Source organism: Homarus americanus, unplaced genomic scaffold (assembly GCF_018991925.1).
Source record: "Homarus americanus isolate GMGI-L3 unplaced genomic scaffold, GMGI_Hamer_2.0 scaffold19318, whole genome shotgun sequence".
NCBI classification, from domain to species: domain Eukaryota; kingdom Metazoa; phylum Arthropoda; class Malacostraca; order Decapoda; family Nephropidae; genus Homarus; species Homarus americanus.
The window spans coordinates 3289810-3313845 of NW_024732238.1; the positions used below are offsets into that span (position 1 = coordinate 3289810).

Genomic DNA, 24036 nt, shown 5'->3' on the forward strand with positions numbered 1-24036 from the left:
CTGGTGGTGGTGGTGGTGATGTAGCTTCTGTCATCAGTCTGTCCCTTGTTCTTCACTTCTGTAAGGTTAGATGATATTAATAGTTATATAGATTTAATGATAAGTACAGTCACAGACTTACTAATTGGCAAAGCCATCAGATACTTATTTATAGTAGGGTCCTTTGCTGAGGCTCGGTTCCTAATCAGTAATAGTATGTCTACAGGAGAAATAGCGAAAGTTTTCTGATAAATTTAACAAGCATTACATTGCACTTTGACTAACTGAGGTTGGCAGATCACTTCAACAATATACTATTTTGTGGTTAATATAGAAACAGCTTCATCTGTTATGGTTTTGAAGTAGTTTGGAAACTTGTTTCAGTCTTTTATAGCTGTGAAGAAGAAAGTGTTTTTTGCTAGACTGCAAACACCAGGTACAGTACAGTACTGAATATCAAAAAATTATGTTCCCTCCCTCTAGTGCCGTGCCGGTTCATATCCCTAATCCTTACAAAATTTTGTGTTAAATAGTCTGGCCACAGTCTGTTGAATATTCTATAAGAGTGATTCAGACTCAGTTGCTTCACTCTATCTGTCACACTTAGCATTTTCAGTGATTGTGAGACTCTGAGAGCAATGTGATCTCTTGCATTCATGTCAAGAGTAAACCTCGCTGCCTTGTTTTAAATAAATTTTAATTTGGCTTTTAGCTTCTGTGTTAAGGCAGAGTGTAATGAGTGCTGCATCATCCTACGGTAGTACATCCCAGCGTAGCTTACCCGCCCCTTTGGCGTCATGGCCGTACAAAGTTGCCAAGTAATATTTTTTATATATATTAAATGTGACAACAACAAAGCTACCATCTCTTTAAATTTATTGATGAGAGTTCGCAGACAAATATTTTGTTATCATATCAAAGAACCATGATAATGATCTTTATTTTGGATAGGTAGTGTGTGATTGGTAAGGAAGAGGTGGAGAAGTATCTGAAGCCGAGTCACTAGAGTGACGTGTCTATTCTACAGTAGTGACGCTTGATTCATCTCATGCTCTCAGCAGCCAGCCTCACGATAGGGAGGGTGTGCTATCTCTGCGCCAGGTTATATCATCTCTCGTACCTGCCCCAAATCTGCAGATTTTCAACAATGGCACCCAGTGCCCCATCAGTAACACTCAACAATGGGCAGACGATGCCAATTATAGGTCTTGGCACTTGGAAGGTATGTTAAGAGACAGTGTAGGTACAACTGGATGGGGTCTGCCCATATCTTCAACAACGCGCTTCGTCACCACCATTTTTAAATCGTTTCGTAACCCCGTTCATTTCCATTATTATATACACGAAAATAACTGTTGCTTGGGATATAAAATAATAAAAAACATCAAGACATTGTTAATGCGCCTGCCAATCATCTCACTGCTCGGCGGTTTACGCCCTGATGCTAAATCACCTTCATTTGTTCTGCATTTTGTTTATTTACCAATGTTGAATAGTTTTCTTAATTGAATAATTAATATCCATGTATAGTAATAACACATAATTCTTCATTTGTTCTGTATTTTGTTTATTTACAAATGTTTTAATAGTTTTCTTTATTAAATAATTAATATTCCTGTATAATAATAACACAATACTTCTCGAGTCGTCTATATGCATGTGTAATTTCTATTCGTGTAAAATAATAACTTACAATTTGTCACTAATACCAGCGACTGTTAGCGATGACGAAACGGAATTGATATTGGTGACGAGTTGGGGTTTTGGTGACGAACCGGGTCGGTGACGATGTGTTTTGGCAACGAAATGGGGTGTATCCTATTATATACACGTGTACAGTACACTGCTTGTTAGTCAATACTGTGAAACGAAACTTTATTATCACTCAAGCATGGTTTTAATATATTCTTATTGTTTATGATCCTTATGGGGAGCAATCAGTGTACTGAGTGTTAATGTTTGGGACCTGAAGTGCGACAACAAACTACTGTACGGTACAGTATACAAAAAGAGAGACCATGTTATTATGACGATGGTTATAGAGTACTGTACTGTACAGTGTTGTACGTGAGAAGAATGAGTGAGAGCAGCTACTGGTAACTGCTTCCATATAATATCGTGCAGGAGAGCAAAGCATATCCTGGAGACCAGTGTTAATGGACAAATAAATGAACCTAAATGACATTATATTTATTCTGGCTAATATGGGGGACTTCACAGCCGACCTGGCAAAAAAAAAGCTTAAATCACATACCTTTGTCCCGCTACAAGTCTAAATTGTTTGCTACTGTTTGCTGAATAGGTATCTATAAGCAAAAACAATGCCCAGATTAGGTTAGGTTAAATTCTTCGGTAACTATTCGGGAGTGACCATGCATGAAATTCTATATTGACTTGTATTTAGGGAGATAAAGCAAAAAAAATAAGAAAAAATAAGAATTCAGACTCTATTGCATTTTCATCGAAATTTATATTTTATTTATAAAATTTTTACTTTCGATTTCACGTAAAAGATGCAATCTTGATCTTACAAAGTGGGCAGAGCTTTGAAGTACAGGGAAATTGTTGAGTAAAAACATGCAAAAATATTTGTGACAGCACCAAGTGTGAGCTCATTCAAGGAGCAGGATCCAGTTTATGACCAATACAATGCTTACCAACAAAGACGTGACTGACCATCCAAGTGGCAAACGAGCTGATCAGTGGCGAAGAGGATAGAAGTATATATCGGAATACACATGTTTAACTTAACCTAACCAGAAGGACCTAATCTATCCGCCTTTCCTGAAATCGAAAATTAAAAAAAAAAATTAACTTGAAAAATAAGCACATGCACGCAATTATCACGTGACATTGAAACTTATGGTGATTGTCTGAGTAAGATGTACACTACATGTGTGTAAGGTAAACCAAGAGATGCTGGGACTGGGCTACACACCTTTCCTCCTGGCCAGTTAATTTGCTCCCTCTTTGACCATGCCATTCTGCGTTGCTGGTTGTCTATGCTGCGTTGCTCATACGACCTTATACAGCCACTGCCACCGTTCTCCCTCTCCCACTGCCCAACACAGTAAGGATGGATTTACAGTATTGTACTATGTTTTTACAATGGGACTTTGACCATGCAATACAGGTGTACTGTACTGTATATCCACCCAAAGGCAGCAAAAACTTGCATTTCAGGCCTCGGACAATCTGTTGGTACAGTATATGAATCCCAATTTTCAAGGGTTGATTGATACAACATTATGCAGCAAAGTGCCTCATTGCTGTAATAAATCTTAATCTGCACTTACATAAACTACCAATCCACCATATACTTACACCTGTTCTCCAGTACCCTGAATGTCATACTGAGATTGTATGCAAATGTGATCACTCTTCCCAATAGAGCCTTTAGTTTGTAATATTTCTATTATTTTTTGTCATTGCAAAACAACAAGTCCAGATTACTTCATTTGTCCCGTGCCCCTAAATCTGGTACACATTAATATCTGCGATGTACTGAGATAGGTAACAGTCTATTTTTCTCCATAAATTTATGGTCCATATTTTTAACCCCAGTATTTGTTGTACAATTTCTCCAATTTATATTTGGAAGATTTTTGTTCCCAAGTATTACTTTATATTCCATGTTCATATCAAATTTCCTGTAATAACGGAGGTAATTTCTTGTTGCCTGTATCACTATACTGTATTAGGGCTTCATTTATATGGAGGAAATATGTATCAATTGTATCATAGGTTCTATTCAGCTCAATGCATATACAGGTACAGTAGCTAAAACAACTATCTGTGCAGGTGGGGTCGATATGCTCCGACTAGTGACAGCCCTCCTATACCAAAATTTATTGTCCATGGTCTCATATTGTTTCCCACAAAGTATGTACAGATAGTTGTTTTAGCTACTGTATAGTTATAGTACTTATTGCAGTACTGTAATATATTGCTTAAAAGAAAAAATGCTTACTGCACAGTAGCCAAAAGAACTATCTGTGCATACTTTGTGGGAAACAATATGAAACCATGGATGATAAATATTGGTATATGAGGGCTGTCAAAAGCCACACGTAAAATTTCAGAGCATATCGACCCCCACCTGCACAGATAATTGTTTTAGCTACTGTACCTCTCATCTTGTTTAATTACAGACAAATTTCATCATTGCTCCAATTATTTACAAGATCCTTATCAACCATATGTAACAGATGAAGAGAAAAGTTTGGCAGATTGTAGGATTGATCATGATGGGATTCCTTTTATATGTACAGTACATATGTTTGAATTTTCAAATGAGCAAATTAATGCTTCATTGACTAATAGGGAAGGTGAGCAGCTGCCCATCTCTTACATACAGCATTGTTACTCATGTGTGACATTGACAGATAAAAATTGCTAACAACATGAGTACAGGTATTGAGGTTAATTTGAGGATCTTGTAATTGGTTTGGAATGTAGCCTTTCTATAATTCAAGAGGACCTCTATAAAATGTTGAACTATACGAATTTATTAAGATTTTTACCATGGCATGTATATCATTCTTAACCTCAGAGAGTTTTTATATTTGTTTTTTTTATCATATTTGCCACTTATCAGCTTACTAGCCATTTGGGTGGTCTATCCAGTGTTAGTACAGGAGGAAACCGGGGACCGGGAAACCTGTGGTGTTTGGTAGGGCCACACTGGATAACACCCTTCTCACATGTGTCCGGGACGAGGCTCAAACCCTTGACATATTGGTGAGAGTTATGCACGTTACCACTGTGCCACTTTTGAATATTTTTTTGGTTGGGTATTCAGTTCAGTATACCTGTAGGTTATACTTAAGAGTCTCCCTAACTCATCCTTAGTGATAAGGCTCCACTCCATGAATGGTGTAATTGTCATCCTTACAAAGCATTTGTAGACACAGATTAGATAACAACAGATTACATTGTTCTCGATGGGAAGTTTAAACGACATACTCAATCTTCCCACAAACCCAAATCAGGCTAGTGTAATCTGATGTGGGTGGACCTGAATTACACAAAGATGAGGTTAAATAGTAAACTGAATGATTAAAGACCTTGCAGATGAATGCAGTGTTACTGTGAATTTCATGGTTTTATTTTATTTATTTTTGATAGATTTTTACAAAAACCTCCATTGTAATGCATATAATCCAAATCTAGTGGAGGAATGAGGAAAACCTATTTATATTTACACTACTGTACTTACAAAAAAGGTAAGAAGGTTAAGGCTCCCATTCTTTCTATAAAAAGTATAACCCAATAGATTATTTTTATTTTTTTATTTTTATTTATTTTTTTTAATTCACAAGGAGTGGATTGATTGTGGTAATTTACTGTACATCCCGTTGCATCGCCAGTGATGTAAATTACTACAAACAATCCACTCCTTGTGAATTGGAAAAAACCATTAGTAATCTATGGGGATAAACCTTTTATGGAAGTAGCTACCAGTAGATGGCAAGTACTGTACCTACCAAATTTAACCTAACAATCTTAGAATATAATAGGTGTGGATTTCATTGCTTCATAGTACGGTATATATTTTCAAATACAGTACTTGTGCATGGTTTAACCCATAGCTTGCAACTTGGTTATAAATGGATAAGATAACATGCATCATATGAATATATATAACACAAAGTTTTCGTATGTGCTGTACCTGCGTGAGGTCCTCTTAGTTTGCTACACCCCAGATGTTACATCATCATCACTGTTTTATAGCTATTTTCCACACTTGTGGAGGTTAGCCCTGATCAGCTGATGGCGTGGTGCACCAGTTGCCACCTGACAAAATTTAAAGCAAGTTTTAGAAGGTAGATGTTCATCCTATTACCAACTACCTTTTCATAGTGTAAACTGGGCATTATATGCTGTATAGGACTTGCTCTCTCTCTCATAACCCAGTTCAAAGCATGAATACAGTACATTATATGTAGTAGTCTGTTATTACTTATGATGTGAATACAAAAGCAGATTCCCTAGACATTAACTGTAGCTGTAACTGCCACAGATTTTAATATACCTGTATAGTAATATCTCTGATAGCCAGAATCCCTCAAACCCGGAACTCTCTGATCGCCGGAATTGAAATTTTCTCACAAAATCATTCCCAAAGCCGGAATTTTCCGGAAAGTTCTGGCTTTGGGGAATGATTTTCTGAGAGGCACATTTTTCCGGAAAATTCAGAGAAATTTTTCCAAATACCCAGAAAATTCCAGGGATGGGGAATACTTTTCCGGGTTCGAGAGATGATGTAATGGGTAATTTCTGGAACTTCGGAGAACATTTTTCCGTTACCCGGAAAATTCTGGGGATGAGGGATATTTTTTCGGGTTCGAGAGAGTCATCTCGTTACCCGGAAATCTCTCATTCCCGGAAGTGTTCTGCACCAATTGTTCCAGCTAATGGAGATACCACTGTACTGTATCTGCACTAGCACTATTTTATTTTTAAGTACAGTACATAATGTACAGAACTTTTCAAGCTGTTGGCATATTCAGGGTATAAAAATTCGGTGTAGTACTGTACAAACTGTACTGTACTGTGTACACTATTCTCTGTTTTTATTAGAGCTCTTCTATAATATTGTTTGCCCCTGAATTTTAATCATATAGTTTTGTGGACTTGTATTTATCGTAAATTCTCTATTACATTCAACAGTCAAAGCCTGGTGAGGTAACACAAGCTGTCAAGGATGCCATTGCCTGTGGATATCGTCATATAGATGGTGCTCTTGTTTATGGCAATGAATGTGAAGTCGGTGCTGCTATTAAGGCGAAGATTGAGGATGGGACCGTGAAACGGGAAGACCTTTTCATTACTAGTAAGGTATGATGATGCATTGCAAAAGAATTTTTTTTGAAAATTTTCATGCATCCAAAGTACAGTGAGGAAACTGGATAGGTAATACAGTAAAAGTACCTTTTTGTAATAGGTATTACTATAGGTACAGTATTACTTAAAATGTAACTGTTTAATTGAATTGATTGGTTTAAAAATATGACAAGAATATGTTATAGTAGCCTCTGTCAAAAGTGTTTTTGTCTGGCTTAAGTGCTGTACAGCATAGCAGGAAAAGTAAAGGTTGAAAACTCAAGTGTTCCCAGGATCCCTGGCATTGTTGACAAGAAATAATTTTCATCATGTTGTAATAAGGAAGATGTGCATCACCATCTCTCTCTTTCTTTAAAAGAGCAGCAGTGGCTCTTTCCAGCTTTGCTGTTGAATGGATTCTTAATATAGATTTTAATTACAGCTGTGGAACACCTTCCATAGCAAAAGCTTGGTGATACCTTCACTGAAGGAGTCGTTAAGCAATTTGGGGCTTGATTACCTGGACCTGTACCTCATCCACTGGCCATTGGGCTACAAGGTATGTCCTCAAGAAATGAGGTACAGTATTGTGCTTTAATAAACAATACAGACCAGGTGGATTCTGGCGTAAATTGCTAGAATTAGCTTGATGCACCCGTACGTTACCATTATCAAAACAAATGACATTTTACTATTAAAATTTTCACACTTGTTTTTCCCTTTTAATGACTTTTTATTCAATTTATGAAAAAACTTATGATAATTAATAGTTTATGGTAATTAGATTTACTTTTGTCAGGGTAGCTATCCAGTAGTCATTGTTTTGAAATGTAATATCTAATGATAGAATCTATGTACTGTAAATGTATTAAAAATGTATACCGTAGGTACTGCATATTTATTAATTTAAAAAGTACGTTAATTATTTTGGCACTTAATGTTCACGAGCCAAGGAGTAAAATTAATTAACAGTGGGTATTAATTGAACAATTAGTAAGGTGATGATAAAGTTCACCTATAGGATATTGATTTATTAAGTTCTTAATTGTTACCCTGTACATTACTGTATCCCTTATTTTATTGTAAATTGGAGTATTCATGCCTTGGCATTATGTAGTGGGATGAGCCTCCAGGTACAGTTACCCGGTACGCGGCTCAGGGATTTTACCATGTTTTAATGAGCTCTGTGTTTGGACAGGTCTTGACAATTATCTCCACTGTTCTAGTTTGCTTTCCACACATTGCTAAAAGTAATAAGATAGACTTGAATTAAAATATCCTGGAATATTACTGAGATGGGTTGTCTTTACACTAGTGTTGAATTTACAATTCCCTTGGTAAATTAGTAATGGTCTTGCTAGCATTGATAAGGGAGGCGAGATTAGTTGCTAAAGAGAATGTGTTTGTTATTTATTGTGTGAGTAGACATAAATCTAGTAAAAAATTATCAACTGTTTCATATTTAGTTTCAGTAAAACTTGGTGAAAATGTTCATATTTGCTAGGTTCAGAGTTCAGTGATGTTTTGTATGGCAAGAAAAAATCACAGTAACTCTGATGTATAAAAACAGTGTACTGTACAATATATCTTATTTTATTTTGGATTAACGTCCCAACGTCATTAAAACATAAACAGTAGCCAGGAATGTTTTACTATAGGATCATCTAACCTCCAGTAATCTTTATCACACATTAAAACATCAGGAGAATGCTGAACTTTTCCCCAAGAATGAAGATGGAGAGATTTTGTATTCTGATGTTGATTACCTGGAAACCTGGGCAGCTGTTGAGGAGGCTGTGGACAAAGGTCTTGTCAGGAGCATTGGTGTATCCAATTTTAACAAAGATCAAGTTCAGAGGATTTTAAACAATTGCCGCATCAAGCCTGCAGTTAACCAGGTAAAGCAAATGGATCAAGTTAAATATAGGTGTGGTGGCTGTGGTCTTTTATAATGTTAATTTTTTCTTTCAGCTACAGAAAACCATACCATGAGATATTTTTAATGCACTTAACAAATGTGCAGAATTTCAGAATTGACTACTGAAAAGCTTCAGTGTGTTGACATGGAGCCTTATTTGCCTATTTTTTTAATATACAGTAAGTCCTCGTTTAACTTTGCCCCTGACAAAGTTGTTTCGTTATAATGTCGCTACTCTTTAGATACCCATGATTCGGACAACGTCCCGCCAATTCGGTATAATGTCATCACGGACTACTTGTACGGAGCATCACCCTCTCTCATCTTGGCGCGCTACGCTCTCTCGCTGAGTGCCACAGCGTCCCCAGTCTTCGTTAGGCTTCCACACAGAGTTGCCAACTTAGCGACTTTGTAGCTAGATCTAGAGCTTTTTGTTTTTTTCTAGCGACATTTTAGAGCGATTTGCGACTTGTCGCAAATCTAGAGATATCCACAGAAATCTAGCGACTTTCTGGATACTTTTGGACTGTCCATGAAAACTCGGTTTTCCTAATTTCGAGCCATAATATATAGCAACAGGGTTACAGGGACAATGCATTTGAATGGGTTGAACTCATAAAACAACTTCATCAACGCTTACCTGACAACATTCGTGTGCTGTAGTCTATTTCTTTTCTGAGTGCCGATGAATGCTTGAAGCCTATTAAATCAGATATACTTGGTTTGGCACACTTATTTACAGAAGATTCCAGCACCCTTACCAAGATTGATTTCCAGTGGAAAAAACTGCATCACACAATCTGGACAGAAACATCTAACACCCTAAAATTGTGGTCAGAAGTGGCAAATTACAGAGATGCGACAGGTGAAAACCCTTACCATGATCTGGCTGAAATTGCACTCGCTGCCTTATCTCTTCCGCATTCAAAAGCAGATGTAGTGCGCATATTTAGTAATATGAACTTTGTGAAATCAAAATTGCGCAACAAAATGAAACTATCGACATTAAAGACAATTCTTACAATAAAGTATGGGTTAAAAAGACAGAACACCTGTTGTGCAAGTTATGAACTTCCTAGTGATATTTTAAGAAAGATAGGGACTGTGGAGGCTCTACAGCTCTACAGTTGTTTACACTGCCGACGACTACGAAGAGGACTGGGATGCAATTACTATTGAATAATAGGTAAGTGTGCACATTAAACTTTAAAAAAATAATATTTTTATTTTTACATAATGCATTTTATTTATACTCCGTCCATTATAGTCGGCATTATGAAAATATAATTTGCATCAAATTCCTGAAGGGGGGGAATAATAGCTAGCGACTTTTCATGGAAGATTTAGCGACATTTAGCTACTTTTAGGTACCAGCCTAGCGACATTTGAAAATCCGAGTTGGCAACCCTGCTTCCACAGTGTTCGTGCGTGTTTCAATGTTTTTGCTCTAAATACTGTACTCGAACCATTCGAAATGGCTTCCAAGCACCCATCAAGTGCTGCTGATGCTAGTGTTGTGAAGAAGCAACGTAAGACCATTAGCCTTGCTACGAAAATGGAGGTTTTAAACCATTGAATTTAAGTGTATGTAATGTATTTTATGGGGCAAAGGGAGGCTGGGGAATGTAACTCCCATATTTTATCTATTTCTTATGGGAAAAATTGATTCCGTTAACGTCTCGATTTTCAGGAACAGAACCGCTACGTTAAGCGAGGACTTACTGTATGTACAGTATACAGTACAATATACTGTATACCAGACTTGGGCAACATTTCCTCAGTCATGGGCCACATTATGATTTAGGTATTTTTCTGCAGGCCTAGCAACCAAATTATATATCCTACCTAACCCAAAAGTAATGTTAATACAGTATTGTATTAGCAAGAACAGTGAAGCAGTTTATCGTCACATTCACCTGACAATATTTTCAGTTTACAATCGCGGTCTTTTTCCCATTTATGAAACAAATCGATCATAATAATTTTTAAAGTACATATGTTAATGTTTCTTGACATTTAACAGATGAGTGAAGCATTCTGTGAATACTGTACATTGAATTTTCCTACAGTTACATCATTTTTCTTACTTATGAAACACACCCACGAGAATAATGCCAATGTTAATCTTGGCATATGAGGAACTACAATGAAACAACCTATTGGCACATATCTCTCTCTCTCTCATATATATATATATATATATATATATATATATATATATATATATATATATATATATATATATATATATATATATATATATATATATATATATATATATATATATATATATATATATATATATACAGTAGTACCCCGCTTAACGGTCAATTGAACCCACAGGGTACCGCGTTAAGTGAAAACCGCGTTAAGTGAACAACAGAACATATGGGATTAATTCAATAGAGACTGGCCCGACCCCCAAACTCCACTTTTTGACGACACACAACTATGTTGTAGTAAAAATTTTATCTTAACTTTATGATGGTATGCACACACAATTAATAATTAAGAGAAATATCAATAATATTAGGTTTTTTAACACTTGCATTAGTAGAAAAGATGGCTGGGCACACGGGGATGGGGGGTTGGTTCCGAGGCAGAGGGCAGATTATTGGCCCTCACCTGTATCACTTGTATCAATTGTATCACTATCCACCACAGAGGCTTGCAGGGCCTCTTTGTCAAACCCCTCAAAGGCCATATAAGTCCATATCCTCACTATAATTATCACTATCACTGACTTGGGCCGGCTGTGGTGGGTGGCGGGTGAAGAACTCGGTAATGTTTTGATGACTGGCGACCTTGTGCGCATCGTGCCCGCGCCGCTTCCCGCGTATATGATGAAAAATTCCGCGTTAAGTGAAAGTTCAGCTCTGGCGAGGCACCGCGTATATGATAAAACGCGTTAAGTGAAACCGCGTTAGGCGGGGTAATACTGTGTGTATATATATATATATATATATATATATATATATATATATATATATATATATATATATATATATATATATATATATATATATATATATATATATATATATATATATATATATATATATATATATATATATATATATATATATATATATATGACTGTATTCTTAAAAACATAAATGATGCGGTATCCTTAAATGCGCACGTACAGTATGTGTTGGCGTTCCCAATCAATCTCGCTGGTTTTTTCTTTACCATTAGTGGTTAGCTACTTCTATTGTTCCATTTATTAACATTAAATAACATTACATAAAACATATATATTCATTTTTTTACATTAATTTTACTACAGCTACAACCAAGGTCTTATTTTCTCATGTAGAACTATCGTCCCGGACTCCCGGGACACAAATGAAAACAATGGCGTCCCACCCCCTCTTGTGTGGCAATATTATTATTGCTTTATTTTAATGGTAATTAATGTTTCGAGATACAATGATTCACCTTACACTGTAATATTGGAGGACTCGTTACCATCGTTATTCGAGGCTTTACTGTACTGTTCTTCATATGTTACAATATGGATCTCATGCACCCTTGCTTTAATTGATAAATATAATTGTATAGTTTACTTTTCTTTGTGAGCATGTGTCTCTCTCTGTGTTTGAAAGAAACTATCATACCTTTTATTTTCAGGTTGAGTGCCATCCCTACTTGAACCAGACAAAGTTGATTGAATACAGCAAGTCCAAAAACATTTATATCACTGCTTACAGTCCTCTAGGATCTCCTGACAGGTGGAAGTTTAATTCTTTATAATTATGAGTTTTAGAATACACACTGCAACTAGTATTATATAATTCAGTTAGTACTGGTCTTCATAATGCTTCCAATCTCTTGTGTTCAACATGACATAAAGTGGGATCTTATGCTAAGTTAGGAAAGATACTCAGTAAGAAACATGGTTTTCCTCATAAATTGAATAAGGTGAGAGAGGCACTAGAAGATTAGGCATCCAGGAAACAGCTATTGTATAATTATGTGTTCATGTCTGTCAGGCTTGGTGTACATACAGGAGTTTATTGGGAAGAACACAAGTACTGTACTCTTAGGGTGATTTATTAAGTAATTCGAGTCGACCATATGAATTTCTTAGGGCCTTGCTGAGCAGAACATTTGGTGAGGCACCTACAAAGTGGAAATGACAGCATGTAAAGAGTGTGTATGTTTCTTGTGATTTCAATGACCACGTGTTGCCACAGAAAATGGCTTACAGGGTTGAAAAAAAAACATTCCAACAATAACCAGACTTCAACATAATTTGAATTTACAATATAGTCCCCTTCACTAATGCATTTACAGGGGCTCATCTTATAAACATTCCACAAATCATTATCTTTGAGATATTTATTTTAATATTGTTTTAATTTGATTCCATAGTATGTTTACTTTTGCGAGTTTCCTTCTATTGAATGTGAACAAACACAGGGCTGCCACACCGCACAAAGCCTGATGAGCCACTGTAAATATACTTGTGAAGAGAACTGTACATTCGCCCACAAAAGTCCTGTCACCTTGCCTACTGTTCCACGAATCCCAAGATTTAGACTTTTGAACCCAAAGCAGTAGACACTTCAGGGTCGGATCCAGAAATATCAAAAGGGGTGGTTCCAAGAAGTTGTGGGTGGGGGAACATGGCGAGCACAGTGAGCCCACCCAGCGGTGGGGTGCTGTAAGCCCCCCAGAGAATTTTTTTTAAATCTGACCAGTACAGTATCATGGGCATTTTGAGGCCATTTTGAAGCTATGCACACTTGATATTAGGAGATATTCCGAAGTTAATAGCAAATACTTTTTACTATACAAAAATACTGCATTAAAGAAAAAGTATTGGAATTTTCTTGTGAAAAGGGGGGATCTGGACCCCCAGGATCTGCCCTTGTACCTAGGCATTTTTCTGTCCGTAAATACTTCAGATTAACAAATCTGAATCTCAGGGTTCATGAGGAGAAGTGACTGCACTTTATAAAAAATTATGATATTGTGAATTCTGCATTTACAGATGGTAGAAGTTGTCTCGGTCTCGGGAGTGTATTTTAGTTCACTATGTTTTTGTTTTGTCTTTAATATCATGTATTTACTTACTGTACTTATTTTAGGCCTTGGGCCAAACCAGATGACCCTTTGCTGATGGATGATCCTAAGGTTGTGGCCTTAGCTGACAAGTACAAGAAAACATCTGCCCAAATTCTTATTCGCTATCAGGTAAGACTTTATAGCTACCAGGTATGTATCATAAGTTGGATAAATGTGTCAAGTACTGTATCTTTAGCTGTACTTTAATATACATTAGAATAAACTATGTATTATATTAAACTAGTTCATTATAGTTTAGCTTCATATGTCAGAGCTACATTTCCAGAGCACATAGCTCAAAGAATGATTTTAAATACCCTATAAAAGTTTGTATACACTTAAGTAAGATGAACAGGATGCTCTGTAATTTTAATATAATTTCTTTAAATATATGTGTTTATTGTAGAGTTTAGATTATTATTTTATTCTGCCATCCAAGTAACATTTCCTAAACTTATAAAATAATGAGAATGCGCACTTTATTATCTAAAAAAAATGGACTAAGCATTTTTGTGGGCAAGACAGGATAAGGGAGAGTACCCGGTATGCACTTAGTTCACCTTGTTAGGGACAAAGTTGCCCATAGGGATACAAAGAAGCTTTTTGATAATGAGATCAGAAAGTAAAGGTAATACTGTATACAGTACAGTACTCTCTTCACAAGATATTTGGAATATTGTACTTTTGTTCGATGTGTTACAAAAAGGCAGATATTGGCCAGGTATGATCCACAACTGGGATTATTTTTTAAAGATTTTTCATATTACTGTGCTGCTGGAAATAAAGGGAAGGGCAATGTAATATTTTATAAATTTTGCATACTGTATCTCCTTCATGGAATCTTGAAAACAATAAACAGATGCTCAATATTTCCTACCAAATTTGCAGCTTTAATTTAGGGATTTTAATTTCAGATCCAACGTGATGTCATTGTCATCCCGAAGTCTGTCACAAAGTCCAGGATTGAGTCCAACTTTCAGGTATGTTTTGATACTAATTATTGTTTTTTGGGGGAAATAATTTCACATTGTTGTGCAGTGGCCATTATTGATTAACATAATTGTACAGGGTGTCCACAATGTTATGCTCCAGTTTTGAATTTTATTAAAAAAAAAAAAAAACAGGAGAGAGAAAATAGTTTAGGATTATCCGCTTAGTGAAATTTCTTCAGGTTTGTAAAATAGTGGGATGTATCTCTTTCTTTAATCTTGTTCTAGGTAAGTTAAAACCTATGGAGTTATAAATGCATGGATCATTGATATACAGTACTGTATTGTGCTTTTATGCTACATGCAGACACATATAGCATTAGAGAATCCTGCTCGGCCTTCATAGAAGCCTGAGTGCTTTGCAGTGTTATGGGGAGACTTGGACACTGGTAAAGCCTTGATGTCTACCAAAATAGCTACCGGCTCTTGCCTGAAATAAATTAGCACATTAATGTTGTAAACTAATGCAAAAAGTTAAGAACTGTATTTAATCAAAATTATGAGTGCATGGTGTTCTCTATGCAGTACCCACATTATTGAGTAAAATAAATATTTTCTCAGCACATTTAATTGAAAATGCAGTACTGCAGGGGTCCCGAGCCTGTTGCTTGCAAGCACCACTGTGCTCCCTGATAGACTCGCAGTGCTCTTCTACAGTGCTTAAAATCATTCTCACGAGCACCAATTTTAAGTTTAGAACCTTAGAACATTATATTATAACTCGTCACTGATTCCAGTGTACCTGTTAATGTACTGTCCGGGTACAAGATCTGTAAATTTATTTAAGAATGTTTTGTGAAAAGAATTACATTCTTAAGTTTTTAAATTTAGTGCATTAAAAGACGTTTGAAAGAATGTTGTTACATGTAATAAATGTACTGTACAGTATATATGAGTTGTTTCAATTTTGTTTGTGAAGCTTTTGTTAAAGGAATTGAAATCTTAATTTTTTTAGGGCATTGCCACAGATCTGAAAGAATTTGGACAGGTTTTATTATTCCTTATTTTTGCAAATATGCAATGGTGCTCCTTTGGCTATCTAAAACTAAGCTGGGTGCTCATCAGATTAAAGGAGTTGGGAACCCCTGCGTTAGGCATACCGTTTCAGCTAAAATCATGATTTAAGGGATTCTGTTGAAAATCTCACTACTATAGGTACTGCTGGGCATCCCGATTCGGAATCTATGGTCTACGATTCGATTGCGGGGTAATTAATGGATGTAATGACGCTTGGAATATTTTAATGACATTGTTTCAATTACTTGCCAACTATGGGTTTCCGAGGTGTGATTTTGGTGTTACCCGTAATAGGTAAATGCTTAATTAGTTAACCCCTTAAATTTCAATTCTGAAAGAAAAGTATATTTTGGTTGAAAAACTTTTAAGGTACAGTATAAGGCTTACTTTTTTGGCGGTTTGGGCCCAAAATTAGATTTTGTTCAAAATATCAGTAAAGGAAATTTTAAACTGAAAGGTATTGGCTGACATTATTTAAGAGGAATCAGTTGAAAACCATTGTAATCAATAAGTAATATACAGTTCTATGAGGTTTTATGAATTATTGTTCATTCCTAAACAGGTATTTGACTTCAGTTTGTCAGATGAGGACATGAAGACCATTGACACCATTGATTGCAATGGGCGTGCTCTTCACCTCAACTGGTGAGTTTGTGTCAAGTGTTTTTGGAGACAGACATACAGTTCCTATATTTTTAACTACCGTGTTGAGTGGAGAGCATAACACTGAGTACTTTTTTAGTCATGGGTGTGCTGCTGATAGGTAATGCTAGGTTTATATAAACTGACAGGAAGAAATCAGAAAGACATCTGAGGGCTTTGTAAAAGGGAAGACCATAACAAAACACGTGAATGAAGAAAAAGCTTGTGTTATCTTGATTCAGGCCACCCTACAATATAGCTGGAAGGGATTTATAGAATTTAGAAAGTACAAGGTTTGTAAATATTTGAAGGAAGTTCTTGACAGGTCAGCTGAAGAATAGTGGCAGAAAAATTATTCTTCCTTGTAACCGAAAAACATGTTTGTAGATACTGAAGTGGTCCTAGAATATAATTTTTTATCAGAGTTGGTTTTATAAGAACAACTTATCTGACACTATAAAGGTATTCTTAGACAATCTTATATTTATTTATAAAGTAAATACTTGTACTGTACTTAATTGACATCTCTTCTTTTCAGGGTAAAGGATCACAAGGATTGGCCATTTAACACAGAGTTTTAGACCAAGTACTTCACCTCTATCACCTCTATTTATAAAATGTTATCATACTGTAAACTTAGGTGGTGTAGATAAAACAATGTATTAAAAAAAATCTAACTAGATTTGTGAAGTACAGTAATAAATTTCAGTGTCAAAGGTTTGTTTGGTGTTTTTTTTAGTACTGTAAGATCTTGTATTTCGTGAGTAATATAGACTGGAAAAATTGCGCCAAATTCAAATTCGCCAAATGCAAATTCATAAACTAATGGGAAAAATAACAATTTAGACTGGCCACTCTACATCAACCTCTGATTTTCCCATTTATAACCTCCAAATGATACAAATTCTACCTTCATTGACCTGATTGGGCTTTCTGTAAATTAGTTTTTAGGCCTTCCTCAAGTAACTTAATCACATGCTGCTTATCCTGCATCGAGTACTTGGCAAACTTAACTCCCTTATGATAGTCCTGCTTCTCTTTTTCCTTATTTGGCCACTAAGGTGGGTCTGTCCCACCCCCACCAGCAGGATCCCCAGTAGAGGTAGAGGCCATTATCTTGACTCGACAGGTGGTAGCACCACCCAAAAACGCACACAATAGCAGCCCGGGCGCTCGCTACAACGCGATAGTTGCATTCCTGTAAACCTTATTTACGTTCACCACCGGCAATTCGATCACAAGAGCACTTCTTGGAAACATTCTTCTTACCATATTCATCGCTAACACTACAAAATTAGAGAAAACAGCGAAAATCAAAGAGCAATCAACAAAAACCACGCTATTCAACTGATTACGTGATGTAAACAGAGAGCGCTGGTGTAAATCATTATTAGTCCTCACTGTGAAACATTCTTTTTACTTATTCTTTTCATACAGTACAGTATTTGTGGGTAACAGCTAAATTTGAAAAAAAAAAAAAAAAAACGAAAATTACAAAGTACCTCTCAAAAAACACTTCACAAACAAAAGACACGAATCAATTGAACATATGATGTCGAACTTGAACTTTAAACATTGCATAACCCCGTGCCAGGCTTAAAACGTTTAGGATGGAATCGCGCTATAGGCAACATTCGTATGCAAAAGTTCACGTTTTACAAACAGCGTTCCCCTATTCATCAATAGCGTTACAACCAATTCGTGTTGCCAAAACACGCGTTGTAGCAGAAATGACTAACTGGTATGAGGGCTGTGACGTCATTCAAGACGGTGGCCAGGATTCAGCTTGCTGGATATCGCGTTCAGCTGGATAGATCTCGCAAAATTCACGATATAAGACTTGGTTACATTAGGTAGTGCTCATGAAATTTAAAAATGCGAAATATGAGATCTTACTGTATTTTACCCTACATTTTCCTTCTACTTCTTTTATTGTGCAACCTACTTTTAACAAATAATATTGTGGGTAATTTTATCGGTAAAAATACTTGAAAAGTTTTTATTTCCGATGTAAATGCTATAGAATAAAAAAAATATTTCTTCCTATACCTGTGTAGGACTGAATATATAAGTAGTGCAGGGGAAAAGAAGTTACTGCTATCTTTTGTTTCTGCTGTTTTATTTTCTACTTCACCTTCTCTTTCTTAAGTTTCTTCCTTACTTTATTTAATTCCTTCTGTTAGTTATTTTAATTCTTATACAGATACAGTAATCTTTATCCTCTTAAACATGTGGTAGCATGGCGAGGCCTGGTGCACGCGAGTTCATTTGTATTTAATGATAATCAAGAAACAAAGGCAAATGCTGTAGGAAAATGATACCCCAACAACAATAAAGTTTTTTTTTTAAATGAAGTTGAATACCTGACACTTTACCAGAACATACACACATGAACCTCTCCTTGGGATTTCCTCTGACTTGGTCAAATTTACATTAAAACTATTACAAACTCCAAAGACCACTTGGCCTCACTTCCACGTCAGCCAAACAAGTATTCACGTCAACAAGACCAATGTTCAGTCAAACGTACTCTAGGTTACTGGTAACATTCTATGACTGACACACAACAAAGATTGGTCATCCGCACTTCAATTACATTACTAACACTTCATAGCACTCCTCAAATACCCATCACAAGATTGTTCATGTACAGTAATTATTATGATTCTCCACACTTGAGGATACAGGTCACTCTGACACACACAGTTATCATGACTCAGTAACACAACCTAATCTCTCGTCTCTTATTAATTTTGTACCTTTTTACAGTCTTTAAATCACAGGATACATCAGTATTCATTTACTAGGTGGAAGTCAGATAGATATCTGAGACACCAAGTACGGATACATATAAGATAGGTATCTATCTGACTTCCACCTAGTAAATGAATACCGATGTATCCTGTGATTTAAAGACTGTACAAAAGACAATGAGTAAATTACTGTACATGAACAATCTTGTGACGGGTGTTTGAGGAGTGCTATGAAGTACAGTACAGTATTAGTATAAGTAGTAATGTAATTTTAGTGTGGACGACCCAGGTAAGTAAAATGTAAAAAAGTTTAAGAGGATAAAGATTATCTGTATAAGTAAAATAACTGAGAAATAGATAACAGAAGGAATTAAATAAATAAAGAAAGAAATACTTTGAGAAGTTGAAATAGAAAATAAAACGGAAACCAGTAGGAATAAAAAGGAATAATGTAAATAAGAAAAGAAAAGCAAAAATAAGAGAAGTAAATCCCTCCCGTACAAAATGGTGACAATGAATTAAGTAAAGAAGTAAATCTACCCCCCTCCCCCCACCTAAAAACCCACTTGAATTAAATGGCTAACAATAATAATGATATGGGTCAATTGCGAGGGAAACATCATAGAAGTTTCTTAGAACTGTGTGAACTATTGATTGCCGAGATAAATTTCTCGAGATGCGGTTGGTGGTGTAGTGGATCCTCTCCCCTACAACTACAACTACCGTTTGTCACTGACTAGCCGACCCCTCTTCGAATTCCCCAGCCTACGCCTCGTGGTCTAAGGTCGGCAACCAGCGCCGCCTAACATAGCGGAGGTCGACTATCAAGCCACGCCTATCTCCGCTATATAAGACCTCACCTGGCCATGACCTGCCCTTCTTCTACCTACAGCCACCAGCAAGCAACACCTCCTCTGAGCACGCTCCCCAAAGAGCTCTCTCTACTCCACGCTTGTAACCATGCTGCCACTTCCCAGCACCAAGCTGCATTGTACATCCAATACAATATATATATATACAGAGAGCGCATTGTGAGTTTCCTTTCTCCAACCCATCCTGAGTGTGTACCAACATCTCGAAACCCCACAGTGGAAATAAAAATATTATTATTTACTACAGTATATGTATCGAATAATTATAATGTAGTTAATTCAGGACAAAGTTATATTAAAGAAATTAACCTTAGACGTAGAAATTTCAAAAAAAAAGTTCACATAATGGAACTTTAGACTTTTGCAAAATGAATTGTTATAAATTATTTGCAAAAATTAAAGAATAAATTAATTAAAGTACTAGGATCCGTAGTATATTGGTTTGGTTAGGATATGTTACACTAGGTAGGTAAGAGTTAGGTTAGATAAGGTTTGGTTAGTGTTAGGTTAGATAAGGTTTGGTTAGTGTTAGGTTAGATTAAATTAGGTTAGTTAAGATTAGGATGAGTTCGGTTAGGTCACAATAAATTAAGTTAATTTGGTTAGGTTGTGTTAGGTTCCACTCCAATTTCACAAGTGATGTGTTTCTATTCCATTATATCCATTTTTTAACCAAAGAAAAACTGGTGACCTTTGCTGTATCGAGATTATATGTTGAAAACAAAATGTGATCTAAAATAAAAACGTTTTCCCGTTAAAGAAACCATTTTCTTTGACGGATAAGACATGTCTTGTCATTTTCACGGGAAACTAAAAAAATTCCCAATGACTTGCAGTAAACTGAACCCACAGGCTGTGGAACCAGTTTTTAGTCATACTACAAAATTCTATTACAATATAAAATTGGAGAAGTAACTAACGCTTGACGCAGCCCTATAAATTTAATACCGTAATAGGCTACTTCATGCAAATACTGTGAGTATCTCGTGCCTAAGGAATAATATCATATGAAGGTACGTACATTAAAATTATAGACTATCTCAACCCCCACTACTCTTCCTCCTCATAGTTACGTTATTGATAGTTTCCATTACGTTAACTTCCACCTCGTGGTAATATTAATGCTGTTATAATCACTTAGGAGCACAACGACTATGGCTAAGTGAATTCGAAAAGTCAACATACAAGAAAGGATAGATCACCGGTGGAGAGGCAATACCATTAACATCAATTACTCTTGCTGCCATTAGTGAATTAACTGCAGTTTTTTGTTTTAGGTGCCGAGTGCCTCTACAAAAATAATGAAATATTATCTAGAAAAACCGAATTGGGAAATAAGTGAATAACACGGTACCAGTTACTTTAATTTTAGTTACACTCTTATAAATAATCCAAAGATTGCAATTGTTGAATATGCATTTGCAATAGCTTCAGTTCCTGTAGACCACAACTTAAGAGAGTGCATGTTACAGCTCCGTTAGCGCTCAGTTTGAGGCAGCCCGAGATGGCACGACCCTAGTTACTGTTAAGGCTCCATCGATTCACTCATTGCTTTACCTGCCATCCGCGCTGCACACACGAGTATCTGTTATTCCAGCTTTCTTTTACCACCTAACATTTTCCGTTTCAAAGCACAGTAACTTGGTAGGCAGATCAATGTGATGTTCTAATGTATTACAGTACTTCACTTTGGTAACCAAGGTCTTCAAGCACGAATTCTAAGTTAGTAATATTAATCAATATTAAAAATTACTAAGGATATATCGCAATTGCTGGAGCCCTAATCAGGGGATCTTAAGTTTGGGCTCCGTAGATGGAACAGTGTGACCAACTCCTAAGAACGAGGTTTGGTTAGATTCGATTCGATTTGGTGAGGGATTTTGAGACCGTCCAAAACGCGTTGTGGCTGCGTTCAAAAATTAAATACAAAAAAAGTAATAAAAATTAAAAATAAAAGACGCAAAATTTAGCTTTCTGGTTATTTTGTTATGTCCACAAGGTGTTGTGATCGTGTTTTTCGCTCAGGGCATGAAATGGGGAAATTACGGGGTAAAACACGGCGAAAAAAAAAATCACATGACAGCATTTCATCCAGTCTTTGTAAACATTTGCAAGTCACGACGGGACCTTACAACGGGGGTTTCATTACCATAAATATATTCTAAAAGTTGACATAACCAAACACTACTTTCCCAAGTTCGAGCCAAAAGTAGCCTCATTTCGTCATTCTGGCTCGGTGCTGAGTGATGTCACAACCACTGTCATCAACTTCTACTATACATGTACTTTTTTACTCCAAAATAATAAGACCTAAACAACACAAATACCTCTATGAAATTAAAATAATTTTGTATAACCGACCTCTTCCCTTCCCTGATTCCCACTGTTGACACAGGGTGATGACAGCAAATACGCAGGTCACTTACCTTCCTTATCGTGATAATCGTAGTCAAACCATTTAACCCCGCGAAGCTCCAACACCTGATCTCCTCACCTCTTGAGTTTCCTGGTAATTTGACCTGGTCCTGAGGGCTGCACATCCACTGCCTGGAGCGCAGAAATTCCACACTCGGAGACCAGTACCCAGACATACCCTCCACTCCCAGATGTCTTGCTGTACTCATTTTCTTCCCCATTGAATTCTCTGCCTGCCAATTCCACTGTCATGGCGGTCGCAGCTATTGTTCAAATGATGGACCTGTGTTGTTGTGATCCCGTCCGGTCTGGATCTTCAACTCTAGGACATTTCCTTACTTGTTATTTTTTTTAGTCATGCTCATGAACGAGTGTCACTAAGCGGTGCCAAATACACACAAGAAGGCTTAAGTTCAACTTGACTAGATTAGTGACTGCAATGATGAACCCGAGTTTAAAGACACTTGCAAGTGGTCGTTGTCGAGTTACGAGCGATTATGGCAATTTCGTTTAAACTTCCGTTGAAAGTTGAGAATTAATGAGATATTAGATACAGACACACAAAAAGATAAACGAGCCTAGATGTATAAAAGACAGAGTAATTAGAAAGCGTTGTGCAAAGAAAGATAAACAGCCCGTGTTTACCTTGTGGAAGCAAGTCCATGATCCCAACACTACTCGTACAGGCTGAATGTCACTCCGATCACGCCCCACTTGTTCCGTCCCCCTTAAAGTGTATTTACCGTCTCTGTATTACACACTATGAGGTATTAAACCTGTTTATACTGAACAGTTTTATTGGGACTCAGCTGCAGGCAAACGTACTTAAGCGTCTCATCAAGGCGACTTTAATGGTGGTCATTATTACAGAGACATAGCAATACTTCCCAGCACACCCAGTACGCTCCAAAAGCTTTAACAGCAAGTTATACGGTACGGTCTTCTTAAAATATTTTTTATATCCTATTAATGGCGGGTATGCTAACGTTAATTTTGTATTTAATTATCCCAGTTGCCAATAAAAAAAATGGAACTTTACGCGTTCATAAAGTGGAAGTCTGGAACAATGTAATAATATAAAGTTGAAGGTCAAACCAAGTAAACAGCCTTCGTGATAAATGTACAAACTTAAGAGACCAGTAGAAACACGTTACCATATCAAAATACTAATGACCGAGAACTAAGCAAACTTCCCACGTTAGTTATTGGCATCTTATGCTTATTGCCATAACTTGCCAATATCGTAACGTGTAAACAACAGTATTTCTTAACGTAATAACGTCACGATATCGGAATACTGACGACTGGAAGGATATCGATCATAATCTTTAACCATAGGGCAATAACATTCCCTTATTTTTTTTTTATTGGGCACCCCCTACATCCTTGTGTAAGGTGAAGCGCAGAAGCGTTTACAGTGCCCAACACGGAAGCATGCTAAGTTCATGCTTGCCTTTATATCTCATGAGTTAATGTCGTCAAGTTATTGGAAGCTCCAACAACTTGCCCCTGAATACGAATTCGCAACTTTCGATTTACACCAGGTACCTACT

At 36.5% G+C, this 24036-nt stretch overlaps 1 protein-coding gene across 1 annotated transcript; it reads left to right on the forward strand.

The window, feature by feature from the left end:
* The first annotated feature begins 1012 nt into the window (after positions 1 to 1012).
* Positions 1013 to 17163, forward strand: LOC121868321 (aldo-keto reductase family 1 member B1-like). The gene is made up of 9 exons (XM_042368798.1): positions 1013 to 1201; positions 6652 to 6819; positions 7247 to 7363; positions 8508 to 8702; positions 12356 to 12456; positions 13819 to 13924; positions 14710 to 14775; positions 16364 to 16446; positions 16982 to 17163. Exons 1-9 carry the CDS (start codon positions 1028 to 1030, stop codon positions 17022 to 17024), a joined length of 1053 nt encoding a protein of 350 aa, XP_042224732.1. The 5' UTR covers positions 1013 to 1027; the 3' UTR covers positions 17025 to 17163.
* The last annotated feature ends 6873 nt before the right edge of the window (positions 17164 to 24036 follow it).